We start from the raw sequence: 18,614 nt of genomic DNA, 5'->3' as shown, positions 1-18,614 counted from the left end.
TATGTTTCTAAAGGAGAATATTGAAATTCGATTCACATGGCTCTTTTTCTCATCTGTCTCAACGCGAACCATTGTGTTCCCTGTCCATTTGCCCAAACATATCAGACTGCAACATGGTCACATCTGCTCTGTCCCAATTTTGAATAAATACACCCATATTCATGTTGTCACCGTGGAACCAATCACTGTATATATGAAAATTGTGAACAGTTTCAGATTCCAGATCATGTGTGTCATGTGGCTGTGTAATATATCCGCTGCTATTTTAATAAAGAGCAATTATTGTTTACACAGCTATACCTTGTGATTTCAAAACTGATCACCACTTGCATGCATCAAGACATTCAATGGAAGTAGTTTGAAAGCTGCTTCTTGTTAATATCATTAGTTCTATATTAATTACATGCTTTATAAATAAGGCTCTCTGCTTGCTAACAAGTTTCTTCAGTTTCTGGAAAGCCAGCATCTCTGGAAAAAAACTGAAGCTCGACCTCTTACAATGCAAGTTGTTCTCTATAAATCTTTATCAATATGACTTGCATCTCAAAGGTATGACAGCAATTGGATGACACAATGCCTCAGCAGCATGACGCCTATTAACGATGTCATAAATATTTGTAAATCAGTTACTGTGCCATGGTGCACTTCTATAAAGTAACAAACCCACATGAGTGGCCAACCAACATGCCAATAGTTTATCATTCAATCTGTTCAGATCACAGGTTATAACTTGGTTACTGAATTTCTTAATTTGAATTGTGCTGTGCTTTTTTTTCCCTGAAGACAGAGGACAAGATGCATGTTTTTTTATCCCAGTATTAAGACACCATTTTTGCCATCATAAACTTTGCCATCAGTGATCTATCAATTAGGCTGAATGGACTCAAGTGATGACATTGAGGGGAATGTTTAAAAAAAATCAGTTTCTTTGCAAAGGAATTGACAAAGATTTGAATTTGGATTAGTTGGTTTAGGTGGGTGAAACCAGAAGCAGCTGAGAATGGTGAAGGTTTACATCTGGGTGACATAACCAAACACATGTGAAAGAATGAAGAATTACTGTAGTTTCCACCCAACAATAGAACAAGGATGTAGTGAGGCAGATTTCTTCTGATTTATTATTCTGGGGACTGCAAGAGAAAATTGTAGAGCTCTGCAGAGCAGGATTTAAAAAAAGACCAAAAATGCAGGATCCTAAAAAATTGTGAAACACTACTGATTTCTGTTTTCAATATAGCTTTATATACATTCATTCAAGTATTAGAATGTAAAACAATACCCTTATTTCTGATCAGAAAATATTGATCACAAATATAAAGTTCAAACAAATGCAAGCAAAGCATTGGCGATTTTTAGCAAATAATATAATACACACCTTACTTAACTTTTTGTAAAAAAAAGATATTCTGAACAATCTTACCATGACAACACACAGAGGAGAATGTAATTTTGTGTAAGGCTTTAAGTTACATTCAGTGAAGTACTTGCTGCATCATAGCTTCCCTTGTAAGTCCAGGTCATGGTATTCAAGAAAAAAAATTGAACATCACAACACGAATTGTTTTTGACATGAAGACTGCCTGACCTCACCTCAGTAAATTTACTACTTTTTTGATCATTGCTGGTACTAGATACAATTTAAAGGGATAGACTGCATTTTTGGCCTTTTTTTAATGCCGGAGATAATAATTTGACTTCATTAAGCTCACACATTTAAACAAGCGGCTGCAAGCAGATAAGTTATTTTTAAACTGCTGGAACATTAGAAATAAACTGTGCTGAAAAATGCTTTAAATTTTACCATATTGCAGAACAAAAAATACCTCTGAAAATGTAACCTACATACCATTGCCATGGTAACCATACTTCAATACAGGGAAACATGTTTACTTTTACAAGCATCAGTTTATTGGAGTGAGTGACATTTGGTTACGTAAAATAAGAGAACTTGCATGTTATCATTTCCTTTGGGTCTCTTTTAAAAAAGGAATGCAGAATACAGTATATGAATTCAAACACAATGTTACTTTATTCATTCCATATACAAAAAAAGCACTTCACTCAGATTAGCTGCAGGGGACATCTGTTTTCCTGATCAAGTGCCAGCTGTACAGAATGCCCTTGGTATTCAGAAAAGGTTATGGGGCCTTTTTATCATGAAGAAAATGCATTTCTACTTTGAAGATCTTAAGTGTCTAATTCAAGTCATCTGTTTTTTTTACAGAACAGTCAGAAAATCTTTTGACTAAAAATGGCAGTATTTTGTTCCCAGTTACACAGCTGGACACAATTGCAGTTGAGCTGTGAAAATAGGGGCTACAAACAATTTGTCAGTTTAATCAAACCTCATCATTCTATTACCAAGTAAGTAAGATTAGCAATTGTTTACATGGGTTAAAAGATGATTATTTTTTCCATCTATACTTACATGGCATTTCAACAAACCGTTGCAAATATTTTATTGTCAATTTGATGTGTAAATTTATTGCAGAACTATACATGCCAATTGCCAGATGCTGTTATTAGGTATCAGAATCTTATCCCTACCACAGAGAGGTCTCTTGGCTCCAAATTCAATTCTTAAGGGGCTTAACAGGGTAGATGCAGAGATGATGAGATGTCCAGAAATGGGGGTCACAACCTCAAAATGAAGGGTCAGCCATTCAACCAGGTAGTGAATCTTTGGAAACCCAAATGGCCTATTGAGGCACAGTCAGTGAGCGTATTTAAGACAGAAATTGATATTTTTTGGTATTAAGAGAATCAAGAGATATGGGGATCACACTGGAAAGTTAAACAGATGAAAAAATCGTCCATATTGAATGGCAGAACAGGCGTAAAGTTCCAATGGGTTGCTCCTGCCTCTATGTTCATATGAAGATACCTCAGGCTATTTACTTCAGGCTGTACAGTCAGATTCACTATTTGACCTTTTGCTAGGTAGACAGTGCACATCAGCAACTCATTCATGCCCAACACATCATGCCCATCACTATAACTCACTGTAAAAGGTGGAGGAGTAGGGAGTATTGAAGAAACAGGAAGGTTGCAGAGAGACCTAGATAGTTTAGGAGAATGGGCAAGGAAATGGCAGATGAGATGCAATGTTGAGAAATGTGCCGTTGTACACTTTAGAAAAAGAAATAAACAGGCAGATTATTATCTAGAAGGGGAGAAAATTCAAAGTACAGAAGTACAAAGGGACTTGGGGGTACTCGTGCAGGATACCCTAAAGGTTAACCACCAGGTCGGATTGGCGGTAAGGAAAGCGAATGCTATGTTGGCATTCATTTCGAGAGGTATAGTGTACCTGTGTTGATGAGGCTCTACAGGGCACCAGTGAGGCCTCATTTGGAATACTTTGTGCAGTTTTGGGCCCCATATCTTAGGAAGGATGTAGTGATTTTGGAGAGGGTTCAGAGGAGATTTACAAGGATGATTCCCAGAATGAAAGGGCTTACATATGATGAGCGTTTGTCGGCTCTTGGACTGTACTCACTGGAGTACAGAAGGATGAGAGGGGACCTCGGAGAAACATTTAGAATGTTGAAAGGACTGGACAGAGTAGATGTGGCCAAGCTCTTTCCCATGGCGGGTGAGTCCAGGACCAGAGGGCACAATCTTAGAATTAGAGGGTACAGGTTTAAAACAGAGATGAGGAGAAATTTCTTTAGCCAGAGGTTAGTGCATTTATGGAATTCTTTGCCACGAACAGCAGTGGAGGCCCGATCATTGGAGGTGTTTAAGGAGGAGGTAGATAGGTATCTAATTAGTCAAGGTACCAAGGGATATGGGGATAAGGCCGGAAATTGGGGCTGGAAAGGAATAGTTTTTTTTTGTTTTCTCTTTTTCTTTTTTCCTTTTCTTTTTTCTTTTTCTTTTTTTTTCCTTTTCTTTTTTTCTTTTTCTTTTTTCCCTTTCTCTTTTCTTTTTTTCTTTTCCTTTAGCTCATGGAGCAGACCCGATGGGCCGAATGGCCTACTTCTGCTCCCTTGTCTTGTGATCTTGTAAAACGTGTGAATGTATTGAATCCACAACAGGTTATCAATTAACATTTCTTTGCTATTGGAAGTAGAGAGGTTCAGCTATAGTTGCTTACTTTTCTATCACCAAATCATGATAAATACTAAGCTAGTGCAGTGATACTTTGTTGGTAATTGCACTGGCATGTACTTCAAGACAAACAATAATATATTTAGTGACAGAGCTCACTGCTGAATTGGATCAGTGGGCACCCCTCCACGTATGTGGATAGGTTGGTCTGCATCACAGTTGCAAACTTCCTGCCACTGGAATTCTTCTGTTATGTCCTGGTGTAGGAGCCTCAACCGCAAAGGATTCATCTACACAGATGAATCTTGACCCTTTGCTTTTCCTATGTGGATGACTTTAATTGTGCTCTAATTTTTGATGTTTCTATTTCCTTTTCTTTCTCATCATAGAATTTATCTTCAGTGATACTGGACTACATTCTTTTTGGACCTGGGTGAAGCAAGTTCCTGCCTTACAGCTCACAGACCTGGCACTGCACACTTTCTTGCCCCAACTGCCATATCCAAAGCACAGGAATTCTGGCCTTTCTGTATTAAAGGTAAAGTCCAATTGAGAAGACTTTAATGACCATCCGCATTAGTGAGATTTGGATTTGATAATTTAAAATTGTGGCTTGCCATAAACAAAATTACACTTACTAATATTACAATCAGTTATTTATTAAACAGTCTCGTCCCTCTGAATTACAAGTAGTTGGAAAGAAATCATCATTTAAAAGTTTCCCCAATCTTTTAAGGTAAAACAATAATTATAAAAGACAAAAGTGATATCTGCATGTAATGACCATTTTTCAGTTCTACTAGGTGTTTTTAGATGAGAGACACAGACAGAATTCTGATCCAGCTTATTTCTGGTTAATGTTCATCTCCTAATTATAATGGTAATAAAAAGTGATGACTTCAGCATGAATTACGATAATTTACATACATGCAGACTAGTTCAGAGAGTACCGGTCCTGGTGATGTACTTGGTTTAAAACATTTTACCCTACACTATTGGTCATGGCTTTGAATCTATACTGAATTGGAAACTTTTCCTCAGCATGATGTTCCTGCATGAAAAAAAGTGTTGATGAGCTAATCATATTCTTTGTGGGTTATGATCTCTCAGCACAAAAACTGAGCACAATTCAGAGTAGATTGACAAGTTACTTAAAGAGGAATAGTATAGAAAATCTGATTTCTTAGTCTAGAGCGTTATTTCCCAGTGATATCAGCTAGTCACAATTCATTAACGAAGTTCAAAGGAGTATGATAGATCAGATCAATCAGGATGCAGTAATGCTAGAATTTTCAAAGCTCATGAGGAATAGAAGATCAAAAATTTATGATGTTTCTTAGTTCTGAGTTCTTGAGAAAGAATGTAATAGAATAGAGGGTTCAATAAGTAAATTTCCACAAAGTGTCAGTGAAAGTATGCAGGACAGTTTTTAGAGCTCAAAAGTTACAAGGAAGTTCAAAATAGCAAATGTTAACAGTAGAAACAATAAAATTAACTGTCCAATGTTGAACCAGAGGGAGAGATAGAAATGAGTATGTAGGTGTTAAAGCCAAAAAGGGGAGAGTAGGTGTATGAAATAAGCTTGATCTCCAATCACATCCAAGTGGAATAAAGCTGAAAAAAGACCACAAATTCAAAATAGCACCCCGAAAAGCTTAAAATGACCCTGAGCTTCCTGTCACTATCACTTTAATTCTCTTTCTGGCTCTTACTCTGACATCTTGGACTTTGATCTTTTATACTCATCCAATGATGCCCAACACAAGCATGAGGAACAGCAACTCATTGTCAGTCTCGGTACAATACAACCCTGAGAACTGAACTTTCAATTCAACAAATAGAGTTCTGATGCAATGTTTCCCAGTTTGTGTCAGAACTGGCTAACTCTGACAAAAGGTCACTAACCAGAAATGTTACCTGTTTCTCTCTCTTCACACACTGCGTGACCTGCTGAGTATCTCCAACATTTCTCTTTTCTGTTCTCATTCATCGCCTTTACCTACATCCCATCCAGGCAGATTAGCTGTGATTAACAAGCATTCATCACTCTCTCAGCTGACACGATTTGTGTCAGTCCATCTTTCTTGCTCTCCACACTGGCACGGAAATCTCTTTTGTCCTTTTCAACACTCACCCTCCTCTGCAACTTAAAACAAAATTGATTTCTAACTATTCCTACTTCTAATGAAAAGTCATTGGTGTTAAATACTAATCTATTCCTCTCTTCAGATGATAGCTGACCTGCTGAGTATTCCCAGAAATGTCTAATTCTGCACTTATTCTTACAACAATTACTCTTTTAAAAATTCTTTTATTAGTTTTTAATCGATGCACCATGGAATCAGAATCAGAGTCAGGTTTATTATCACTGATATATATCATCAAATTTGTTGTTTTACGGCAGCAGTACAGTACAAGACATAAAAATTACTATAAGTTACAAAAATAAATAAATAGTGCAAAAGAGGAATAACGAGGTAGTGTTCATGGTTTCATGGACTGTTCAGAAATCTGATGGTAGAGGGGAAGAAGCTATTCCTGTAATGTTGAGTGTGGGTCTTCAGACTCCTGTACCTCCTCCCTGATGGTAGCATGTCCTGGGTGGTGAGGGTCCTTAATGATGGATGCTGCCTTTTTGAGGCTCCGTCTCTTGAAGATGTTCCCGATGGTGGGAAGGGTTGTGCCTGTGATGGAGCTGGCTGAGTCTACAACCCTTTGCAGCCTCTTTCGATCCTGAGCATTGGAGCCTCCGTACTAGGTGGTGATACAACAAGTCAGAATGCTCTCTACTGTACATCTGTAGAAATTTGCGAGAGTCTTTGGTCACATACCAAATCTCCTCAAACTCCTAATGGAGTGGCTGGTGTTCCTCCTTCGTGTTTGCATCAATGTCTTGGGCCCAAGATAGATCATCTGAGATGTTGACACACAGTAACTTGAAGCTGCTCACCCTTTCTACCGTTGACCCTTCAATGAATACTGGTGTGTGTTCTCCTACATGAATGCATCACGGCTTGCTATGGCAACTGCTCTGACCAAGACCGCAAGAAACTGCAGACAGTTGTGGACACAGCTCAGCACACCATGGAAACCAGCCTTCCCTCCATTGACTTTGTATACTTCTCACTGCCTCGCTAAAGCAGCCAGCATAATCAAAGACCCCACCTACCCCGGACAATCTCTTCTCCCCTCTCCCATCAAGCAGAAGATACAAAAGCCTGAAAACACGTATCACCAGGCTCAAGGACAACTTCTATCCTGCTGTTGTAAGACTATTGAACAGTTCCCTAGTACAATAAGATGGACCCTTGACCTCACAATCTACCTCATTATGACCTTGCACCTTACTGTGTACCTGCACTGCACCTTCTCTGTAACTGTAACACTTTATTCTACATTTTGATATTGTTTTACCTTGTATACTCAATGCACTATGTAATGAATCGATCTGTATGAACTGTATTTAGGACAAGTTTTTCACTGTACCTCAGTACATGTGACAATAATAAACCAATTCCAATTACTTGGAAGACCTATTTGAACTTTACTCTGTACTCTGTTATTGTGACACTTTACTCTGTACTCTGTTATTGCTTTTACCTGTACAACCTCAATGCACTCTGTACTAACTCAATATATCTGCACTGTGTAATGTATTGATCTGTATGAATGGTATCCAAGACAAGTTTTTCACTGTACCTCAGTACAAGTGACGATAACAAACCAATAGCAATCTTACCTTAATACTATTAATCTTGCTTAAAAATTCCTATTCCCATTATTGCAAAAAAGTCAATTATAATATCTCCATTTTGTTTATTTGTCCGTAGTCATTTCTCTCTGTAATGACTTGATGCATTGACATAGTGACATTATGGTAGTTGTTCCTACTCCTGCAGATGTTAAACTCACTTCTGCCACTTTTGGTGACATTGCTGCCACTGTTTATATTTCCTGTTCCATTAGGTCACTGCAGATTAAGTTGGATGGATTCAGTTCCTTCTCATCAGTTGCCCTGTCTCAGTTTTGATGGCAAGTGATTTTGGTAACCTAAGCTTGGCTCCAATTTCTCACAATTGCATCGTGTACACCATCTGCTTGTCCTACCTACAAACTGGGCAATGGTTTAGCACAGATGGTTTCACTTTACTCGCACAGTCAGTTGTTCTCTTACTTGTTTTTGGTCTTTTGGCAGATACATTTTGTTTGGTAATGTTGTCTTGCAGTTTTTTATTTGGGTGCGTTAGTGGTGATTTCATGTCAACTCTAAGCAGTATAGCTCTGTAGAATTATCAACCTGGAATTGAATAGTTTAATCAAGAAAACAGAAGTACAAAAACCCACATTAGTTGAAATTTAATGAACAAGAACTTTGGACTGTGGTGTTCTGTGTTATGTTGAACAATAGCTTCCAACTAATGAAAAATAATATAAGTTGATGCCTCAGAGTTATTGAAGAGAAAACTGTCCAAATGACTTAATAATCCAAGATAACAATAAAGGCACAAAGTACGGATGATATATCTTATGATCAAAATTCCATAAAAATTGGCCCAATCAGGTAACTAAAATCATATCTATGTCAATGGACAATGAGTATGAAGAGATGGTGCTACCAACAATCAGTGCTACAATTGACAGAGCAGTGCACTTAGTCACAGTGGGGACAAACTCAGTATCTACAGGTTGGTGAGGAGTTTGTGCTTCAAGACAAATAATGATGACTGGAAGTACTGCAGATGAGGTATGAGTACAGGATATAAAATAGCAGTGTGGCTGTTGAAATTGTATCACAATGCCATTCATTTCTGGAGCTGATTCTAATTGGATAGGTTCACTCCAGTTCTCAATGAGTTTCACTTTGTGGCTTAGTATGTCCTGATGACTGTTAAATTTCAGACACGATTGATGGACCTTTGTATATCTGCTGTTTCCACTGGGAGAGACACAAACTGAGAATTAGGATTACTTGTTATAGCACAAGGATGGTTGACATTTTCCACTCTTGATTGATCAGCAAACTCTGTTAAATTTGGCACGTCATTCCCTGAAATATTAAGGCCTTTCCAATCCCTTATGGCTTGGATCTGTTGCTCTTTGTCCAAATTGTCCAGTTGGCGAGCTTTGAGAAGATAAGATGCAAATAATGTGCCTTGCAGACTACGAATGAAATACCTGATGATACAAACAAAGACATGAAGACTATTCTAAATGCATGCACCAAGTGAAAACAAAAGCCATCAAAAAGTGGTTTGTTCAATCTAAATACTTTAAATTTATCAAATTTATATGAGCATAGTATCATGTTCTGTCTGTTAATATAAAACTGTACAATTCCATGGAATGATGGGGTGGCCCAGTAGCTCCTGAGATATTTAAGAAGTAATTGTAATCCTCAAAAATAGATGGAATGTTAAAATGCCACAATTAAGAAAACAGACCCTAAAGCACTTCAAACTCTCCCATTTCCAATCCTCTATTCAGTAAGCTGATCATCATAAAAAATTGTGAAGGAGGCCATGAGCTCCTGATTTTATGAAACTATTTTTAATTCATACTCCAGGAAATGCAACAACCATTAGGAGGCAAGAATGTCTTGAATCACCAGGTGTATATCTTTACAGTACTGCTTGTGGATGAGGAGGATCCTTCAATGTTTCCACAAGGCTCTGACTACCCTTGCCTCATGCACCATTCCCTGCACATTCCCCGTCTCCCTTATCACAGACCCCCAGACACCACCAACTCACCATCTCCCTAAACTCCTGCTAAGTTATTCCCATTCCATCCCCATCCCATTTTAACCCACACCACTCTCAATTTTTTGAAGCAATTCTCAGTTATTCTAAAATGAAAATGATGGATTACCTTGGTAACAGGGCCAGGATTGGTGTGATAAGACAGATGAGGTAGAAAAGTGGATCAGTCATCTGACGTTGCATTATCCAATAAGGATTTGATGGACTGTTGCAGGTCACACAGAAGGTACTATAAACAAGTGTAATCAAGAAGTATAATACAATGCTCCCAATCATTGAAACCCAGTGCATGAAGGTCTGTCAAAAAAGATTAAAACCATAAAGAATAAATTGTTTAGGTCCAACATTTCAGGCAAATGAGCAGATGTTGCTGAACTGTATCCATTTCTTCAGATATAATGGTGAGGAAAATAAACAGATCTAATTCACTGGCTCTCTGACCTTTTACAGTGCACCAGAATTATTGAAGCTTTGATGAAGTGGTAGTTGGTGGTGGGGGGGGGGGGGGGGGGGGGGGGGGTGGTGCTATAAATAGTAACATGCTTTACACTCAATGAAATGTGACCTGGTGATGTCCCCTCTGGACTCTTACCAAAATAATCTGGATAACTTTCAATTCTAATATCCTTGTATGGTGTCTGGATGCAATTATGCTTATAGATTTCAAACAGCAGCCAGGAGGCACTGATCATAAAGACCTAATGGAACATAGAACAGGACTGCACAGGAACAGTCCTTTTGCACACAGTGTCTCTGCTGACCATGATGCCAATTTAAACTGCACATCTGCCTGCTCATGGTTTATATCCCCCTATTCCTTGCCTGTTCATGTGTCTGTCTAAATTTTTCTTAAATGTTGCTATCATATCTTCTTTCACCTCTTCCCCAGCAGCATATTCCAGGCACCTACAACACTCTGTGTAAAAAAAACATGCCCCGTAAATCTCCTTTAAACTTACCCCCTCTCACCTTAAAACTATACCTGCTAGTATTTGACATTTCCACCCTGGGATAAAGACTATCTATCCCAGCTATGCTTCTCATAATTTTATCAACTTCTATCAGGTCGCGCCTCAGCTTCTGATGCTCCAGAGAAAACAATCCAAGTTTGTCCAACCTCTCCTTTTACCTAATACTCTCTAATCTGGGAAACAACCTGGTCAACCTCTTTTGTGCTATCTCCAAAGCCTCCATATCCTTCCTGTAATGGAGGAGCCAAATGCATCTGAAAGAAAGCTTTATCCAGCTGCAACATGGCTTCCCAACTTTTATACCCAACACCTCAATCAATAAAGGCAAGCATGCCATGCACCACCTTTAACATCCTATTTACTTGAGTCACCACTTTCAGTGATCTATAGACTTGCACCTCAAGATCCCTCTGTACATCAATGCTCCAAACCTGGAAGAATTTTCTGCTTTTCAAGTACAAAACCCAGCATCTGACATGTCTTTGCCAAATAGGCTGTCTGACAATGATATTGGCTCCATCCAGAGAAGAACTATTGAATTCCTGGATCCAAACTAAAGTGACCCACAAATTTAAGGTATCCCGATTCCATATATGATGGACAGTTTGTTAAGTGAGGGTATTGGACGGGTGTGGGGGGCGGGGAGGGACACAATTAGTTGGGGTGAGGGGATGGTAAAGATTAGAAAAAGAATGGATCTCAGTTTACTTAGTTAATTCTAGCCAGAGAATAGTGATCAGCAGTTATAAATGCTGATCAGGCATTTAGTGTAGCAGTCAGCATAAAACTATTACAGCGCCAGTGACCCAGCGTTCAATTCCGGCTGCTGTCTGTAAGGAATTTGTACATTCTCCCTGTGTCTGCGTGGAGTTCTTCTGGGTGTTCTGGTTTCCGCTCACATTCAAAAGACGTACGGGTTAGGAAGTCGTGGGCAAGCTATGTTGGCGCCGGAAATGTGGCGACACTTGCGGGCTGCCCCCTGAACACTCTACGCAAAAAAATGCACTTCACTGTGTATTTTGATGTATATGTGACTGATAAAGATATCTTAAATGAAGGTAGTTTACATTTATTAATTTTTCAGAATTAATGCTAAGTCTGTTCACTTCAACATTTCTTTTATTACGCATCTTTGAAATGGAATCACATTAAACAAATTATTTTAAACTAAAAATAAATTATCCTTCTTCAGGCATGCACTTTTTTCTAATCTGATGATGATCTGCAATATGGAATTTTAGGTGATTTTCTCCAATAACAATACATAATACTGTCTCCAGTGGAAAGGACTGCCTTCACTCCCTACTTTCATTAGTCTGTATTTTTTCTTGGATTATGCAGCATGAGGTAAAGACATTTAAAATTCTGGGTATCAGCTGTTGCTCACTTGGTAGTACCCAAGTCTCCAAGTCCCTCTCCAGAAACTTGAACACAAAAGTCTAGGCTGATATTCCAGGGCAATATTAATTGAATTGTTGGAAGTGTTTGCTTTTAGAAGAAATATCAAATTTTGGCTGACAACTGACTTTCCCAGAGTCTGGCCAATATTTCTCTCAATCAACATTACTACAAAACGGATTATATGATCATTGTTATATTCATTTTAGCACAAGGTCACTGTGTATATGGCTGTGAAACCTACATTGCAACAAAAGCTAACTTTCAAAACTGCTTTTGAAATGCACGTATTTCTTTACTACTCTTTTACTATTTAAGGCAATGTGCTGTGCCATGACAATATTGCACAAATCCTACTGCATGCAATTTTTTTTTAGAAGTACTAACAGCGATCATTGTCATTAATCTTATTTATTTCTTGCAAAGCTAAAATCTGTTTAGAATTAACAACAAAGTTGTTTGCCTTTCATTTTCATTTATCTGAGCTAATAGGGCAGAGAGTATTGTTTTGCCTCATTAAAGATAGTAATGCTAACAGATGGAAAATTACTGCTAAAAGCCCATATTACCACTATCATGGCACAGGCTAGTCAACACTCCAATATCTTGTACTACTTCCATTCAGCTTTCTTACTCATGCACACCTTGCCATATTACAATTGCTAACTGGTGTTATATGAGACAATAGAATTTTAACAGCAAATTCAGACTGTATTTTGTTGCGGTCTGCTTGACTCAATAGCATATTTATCTGAGATTTTGACTTACCCAGGTTTTGGTTTCAACTGCTAGATGTGCTAGAATTGTGAAGAGGGACGCTGTATTCATTGGTGTTCCAAATGTAAAGATGTCAATATTTGAACCTTGATAAGTCTTGAAAAATAAGGAAAGAATAGTTTCTAGTAAAGGGAAAGCATGAACTTGTTCAAGGATAGCACTGAATAGGATGACATCAGTACTTACAAAGTATGGAATGAAAAAGCAGACAAGACTTTGATAAAAAGCATCCAACATGGTGATCCAAAAAGTGTAGTGATTGTAGGCCTGGAAAAGATGTTAATACATTCTGGTTGGTTTCTGTTTGGTGACAATTAAAGACCCAAAGAATTTGTTTTGTGAGATGCTGGCATTCTTCCCATTTCATTGCCTTCACTGCCCCTCTTCCCAACCCACCATATTTTTGTATATTGTTTTAGCAATTAGCCAAGAACATGGGTATTATGTTCAAATGCATAAAATACATCTGAAAGAAACATTGAGGGAAGTTGACACGTATATAAGAATGCTCAGAAGGAATTCTTCAACAGACGTTCTTTATCAGTGAAAGATTGATGTGGCACTCTCATTTTACAGCTCAGAGACTACAACGTTCTCCATCAATTCAGGGCCTAATTGCTGGCAGCGCTTTTGTTCAAGTGAAATGTAATTTTAGGCTCTGCCCACAATTCCAGGTCCTATCTTATATCCTGGCCAGTATTTCTCTCTCAATCAAAATAACCAAAAGGCATATTCTATGGTATTATCACATTCATGTTAATAGGAGTTCACAGGGTACAATTTGGTGGTTGTGATTTTGACAGTGCAACAGAAACTGCACATCAAAAGTGTGTCGCTGGCTTTAAAAGATTTTTGGAAATCCATAGGTGGTGAAAGGTGCTTCATAAGACCTTGGGGTGCAAGTCCATGACTCATTGAAAGTGGCTACACAGATAGACAGGGTGGTTAAGAAGGCGTATGGAATGCTTGTAGTTATTAATTGGGGTATTGAGTATAGGAGTCAAGAAGTTATGATGCATCTCTATAGAAGTCTGGTTAGGTCGTATTTAGAATATTACATGCAATTCTGGTCACCTCACTGTAGGAAGGATGTTGAGGCTTTAGAGAGGGTGCAGAGGAGGTTTACTAGGATGCTGCCTGGATTAGAGGGCATCACAAGACCACAAGACAAGGGAGCAGAAGCAGGCCATTTGGCCCATCGAGTCTGCTCCAAGGAAAAGGGAAAAAAGAAATGAGAAATGGGGAATGGAGGGGGGAAACAAAAAAAACCTATTCTAATCCCAATTTCCGGCCTTATCCCCATATCCCTTGATACCCTGACTATTTAGATATCTATCTATCTCCTCCTTGAATGCCCCCACTGATCTGGCCTCCACTGCTGTACATGGCAAGGAGTTCCACAAATTCACCACCCTCTGGCTAAAGAAATTTCTCCTCATCTCTGTTTTGAAACTGTACCCTCTAATTCTAAGATTGTGCCCTCTGGTCCTGGACTCACCCACCAAGGGAAACAGCCTAGCCACATCTACTCTGTCCTTTCCTATCAACATTTTAAATGTCGCTATGAGGTCCCCTCTCATTCTTCTGTACTCCAGTGAGTACAGTCCGAGAGCCGACAAACACTCCTCATACGTAAGCCCTTTCATTCCTGGAATCATCCTCGTAAATCTCCTCTGAACCCTCTCCAACATCAGCACATCCTTCCTAAGATGTGGGGCCCAAAACTGCGCACAATATTCCAAATGAGGCCTCACTAGTGCCCCGTAGAGCCTCACCAACACTTCCTTACATTTATACGCTATACCTCTCGAGATGAATGCCGACATAGCATTCGCTTTCTTTACCACCGATCCGACCTGGTGGTTAACCTTTAAGGTATCCTGCACGAGTACCCCCAAGTCCTTTTGTACTTCTGTACTTTGAATTTTCTCTCCTTCTAGATAATAATCTGTCCGCTTATTTCTGCTTCCAAAGTGTACAACAGCACATTTCTCAACACTGAATCTCATCTGCCATTTCCTTGCCCATTCTCCTAAACTGTCTAGGTCTCTCTGCAACCTTCCTATCTCCTCAATACTCCCTACCCCTCCACCTATCTTGGTGTCATCCGCAAATTTAGCCACGAAAACATTTATTCCATCATCCAAATCGTTAATGTACAAGGTAAAAAGGAGCGGCCCCAACACCGACCCCTGTGGCACACCACTAGTAACCTGTAGCCAACCAAAACGAGATCCTTTTATTTCCACTCTTTGTTTCCTGCCAACCAGCCAATGCTCCACCCATTCTGTTATCCTACCCGTAATTCCATGACCTCTCATCTTATTAATCAGTCTCTTGTGAAGCACCTTATCGAAGGCCTTTTGAAAGTCTAAATACACAACATCTACCGCCTCTCCCTTATCCACCCTACCTGTGATTTCTTCAAAAAGCTCCAATAGGTTGGTCAGGCAGGATCTTCCCTTCACAAAACCATGTTGGCTAGGACCTATCTTGCCTTGCGCCTGTAGGTATTCCATAACCCCATCCTTGAGGATAGATTCCAATAATTTTCCCACCAATGACGTCAGACTAATAGGTCTGTAATTTCCTTTATGCTGCCTTCCACCTTTCTTATACAACGGAACTACATTTGTGACCCTCCAGTCCTCCGGAACCGTGCTGGAATCTATCGATTCCTGGAAAATTATCTCCAATGCCTCCACTACCTCTAAAGCCACCTCCTTCAGAACCCGGGGATGCACCTCATCCGGTCTGGGAGACTTATCAGTCTTTAGCCCATTTAGTTTTCCTAGCACCTTCTCCCTAGTAATCTTAACTGAACTCAGTTCCATTTCGTGAGACTCCTGACTAACTGGCACATTGCTGATGTCCTCCACGGTGAAAGACCGATGCAAAATATTCATTCAATTCCTCTGCCATCTCTCTATCGTCCATTATAATATCTCCTGCACCATTATCAATTGGTCCTATATCAACCCGTGTCTCTCTTTTACTCCTTATGTATTTAAAAAACCTCTTAGTATCCTTTCGAATGTTATCCGCCAACTTCCTTTCATGATTCATCTTTTCTTTCCTAATGACCTTCTTAGTTTCTCTCTGCAGGTTTTTAAAAGCTTCCCAGTCTTCTGTTTTCCCACTAATTTTTGCTTCTTTGTACGCCGCCCCTTTTGCTTTTATTTTAGCCTTCACCTTCACCTGTGCTATCAGGAGAGGCTGGACAAACTTAGGCTCTTTTCTCTGGAGCGGTGGAGGCTGAGAGGTGATCTGTTGGAAGTGTATAAAATTATGAGGGGCATAGATAGGGTGGACAAGCATAATCTTTTTCCAATTATTGAGCGATCCAATACCAGAGGGCATGCATTTAAGGTGAGAGGGGGTAGGTTCAGAACAGACATGGGGGGTGGGGGGGGCGCTTTTTTACTGAGAGAGTGGTGGATGCCTGGAATGCGTTGCCTGACAGGGTGGTGGAGGCAAATTCATTGGTAGCTTTTAAGAGGGGCTTGGATGGGCACATGAATGAGAGGAAAATAGAGGGATATGGGCACTCTGTAGGTAGGAGGGAATAGCTGTGTCGGCACAACATTGTGGGCTGAAGGGCCTGTTCTGTGCTGTACTGTCCTATGTTCTATGTTCTACAAATATATTTCTTTTCTTCTCTTTCAGAAACTTTTCTACTAAAGAAACATATCCTGTGAGATTGTATCACAAACACTAGAAAACAAAAATGATCCAGTAACCGTTCACTTCATTATGTGAAAGATAATATTGCTGGTATGTATTTACCCCTGAATGTTGATTACTTCTGTACAGTTGAGGAAACTCTAAAAGCATTTCTGCAGAAACATCCTTGTCCAGTATTCCGCACATTAATGGAGGAAGGGAGGTGAAGAGAAGGTTGAAGAAAATCAGCAACCAATAGTCAATCATAGAAGTTCCACTGAAGCCGCAAAAAAACTGGTACCAGAACAGTAGATTCACATAGGCCTATGAATAAGAAATGGAAAATTGGTTTAGATTATATACATCCTCAAGGGCCTCACTCAACACTATTGCAGTTGTAAACTGTTCATTAACTGAAAAGAGGGTAAATGGGAATCAGCTTGACATTCATCCTTAGTAAGGGATAGCAACATTTAAAATATTGCCTAATTTTGTGCAAGGTATCTGACCAGATGTCACCAGTGACTAACAGCTAGTTTGCAGCTATGACATGCGCCACTCACTGTTTATCAATGGGCTGGGTGAGCTCATGACTCAGCTCAGTGGGCCTTGCCACTCTCACTCTTCACACCATTCAACGATTGATGTGTGGAAGCCACCAGTGACTAGCCCCAGAGCACAACACTGATGACATAAGGTTAGTCTTTTCAACTGCTTGAGAGGGAAAACCTTGGTCATGTTACTAGGCTGTGTCCTTTTTTGCATTTTCCACATCAATCATCTGGGAAGGTTACATTAAAAAAAGTATAAAAAATATAATCATGCAGCCAGCTTTAATCCCTTCAAAATGCATAATTACCTCTTCTAAATGCATAATTGCTTCATCACTGATTCCAAAGGACAGCATTCTATTCCCTTCTATTTACCTCCCAACATCCTCCTTGTCAGACTGCCCCAGCCAACACCTGGTCTGCCCTCCCATTCCAGACCCACCCCCCTGGACTTCCTTCTCCTACACCTGAGAACCAGACTGAGCTGGAGATTCTTTCCCAGGGTCTCATTCAGTCAAATGCCTTTTACCACTCAGTAACCCAGCTGGAATAGGAATCTGCCACATGAGGCTGGAATATTAAGTTCACAGCAATGTAACAAGGACCCAGCATTGGCATGAGGAAAGTCACAAGTTCAGCAGTCACCAAGAGACCCTGGCAAGTTGGCAAACTAACAACCAGAAATAACGGGAAGTAAAGTCAATTACTCGTAAAACTGCCAGTGAATCGGTTGGTTGATCTGGCCTTTCCTGCAATAATTCAAGGTATCAACATATGTTGTAAGTTAGATACATACTGCCCCAATAATTTTGCTTCAATTCAATCTCAACACACTTTAAATATCACTTTCCCATTTCTAATATAAACACAATCTCTTCATTTCTACAATTGTTTCAAAACTTTGTTGCATACCAGATTGGTTCAGGATTATTTTGGATTGCAGCTCACCATAATAGATCCATTGCATGTACCAAATACAATGCTGTCTTTCAGTTTAAGAGGCTTTGATGAAAAAAAATTGTCAACACAGAAAGAGTACTTGTACAAATTATTTTTTGGTTAATGTTGTTGTATGAAAAGTGGACTTTAAAGAACTCGTGAAATTGTCGGATCTGTTTTAAAGTTGGTTGTGTCTGAAAATGGTAGCTCAGATGTACTGAAATCATTTTGCAAAATTTCTAGTCCGTAGCTTGATTTCCCATTTGCCTTTCATTAAGTTTCACCTTTTGGTAGTCATTAGAGTTTATTCATAACTGATAATAGTGCTTGGTTTATAGCTGTACTTACAAATTTTAGAGTTTGAATCTACCAGGACATCCTAAATGGAAACTGAAAATGAGAAACCAGGAATTCAGCTTAATGAATAAAGAGCTAAATAATATGAGGAGAGAATAGAGGAGACATCAGAATGGCTGTGATAAGGATACCAGCTGACTAGCCAA

General features: G+C 39.3%; 1 protein-coding gene across 1 annotated transcript in view; it reads right to left on the bottom strand.

The window, feature by feature from the left end:
- Positions 1–6,056: 6,056 nt before the first annotated feature.
- Positions 6,057–18,614, bottom strand: part of LOC127569752 (phospholipid-transporting ATPase VB-like) — a 256,997-nt gene continuing 244,439 nt past the window's right edge. Inside the window, 5 exon segments of the mRNA XM_052014600.1 lie at positions 6,057–9,228; positions 9,922–10,109; positions 12,950–13,054; positions 13,145–13,225; positions 16,745–16,945. Coding sequence (XP_051870560.1) covers positions 8,949–9,228; positions 9,922–10,109; positions 12,950–13,054; positions 13,145–13,225; positions 16,745–16,945 — 855 coding nt within the window. The 3' untranslated portion in view covers positions 6,057–8,948.

This window comes from Pristis pectinata, chromosome 4, assembly GCF_009764475.1.
Source record: "Pristis pectinata isolate sPriPec2 chromosome 4, sPriPec2.1.pri, whole genome shotgun sequence".
In the NCBI taxonomy this organism is placed as follows: domain Eukaryota; kingdom Metazoa; phylum Chordata; class Chondrichthyes; order Rhinopristiformes; family Pristidae; genus Pristis; species Pristis pectinata.
This window is presented reverse-complemented; position numbering and strand designations above follow the sequence as displayed.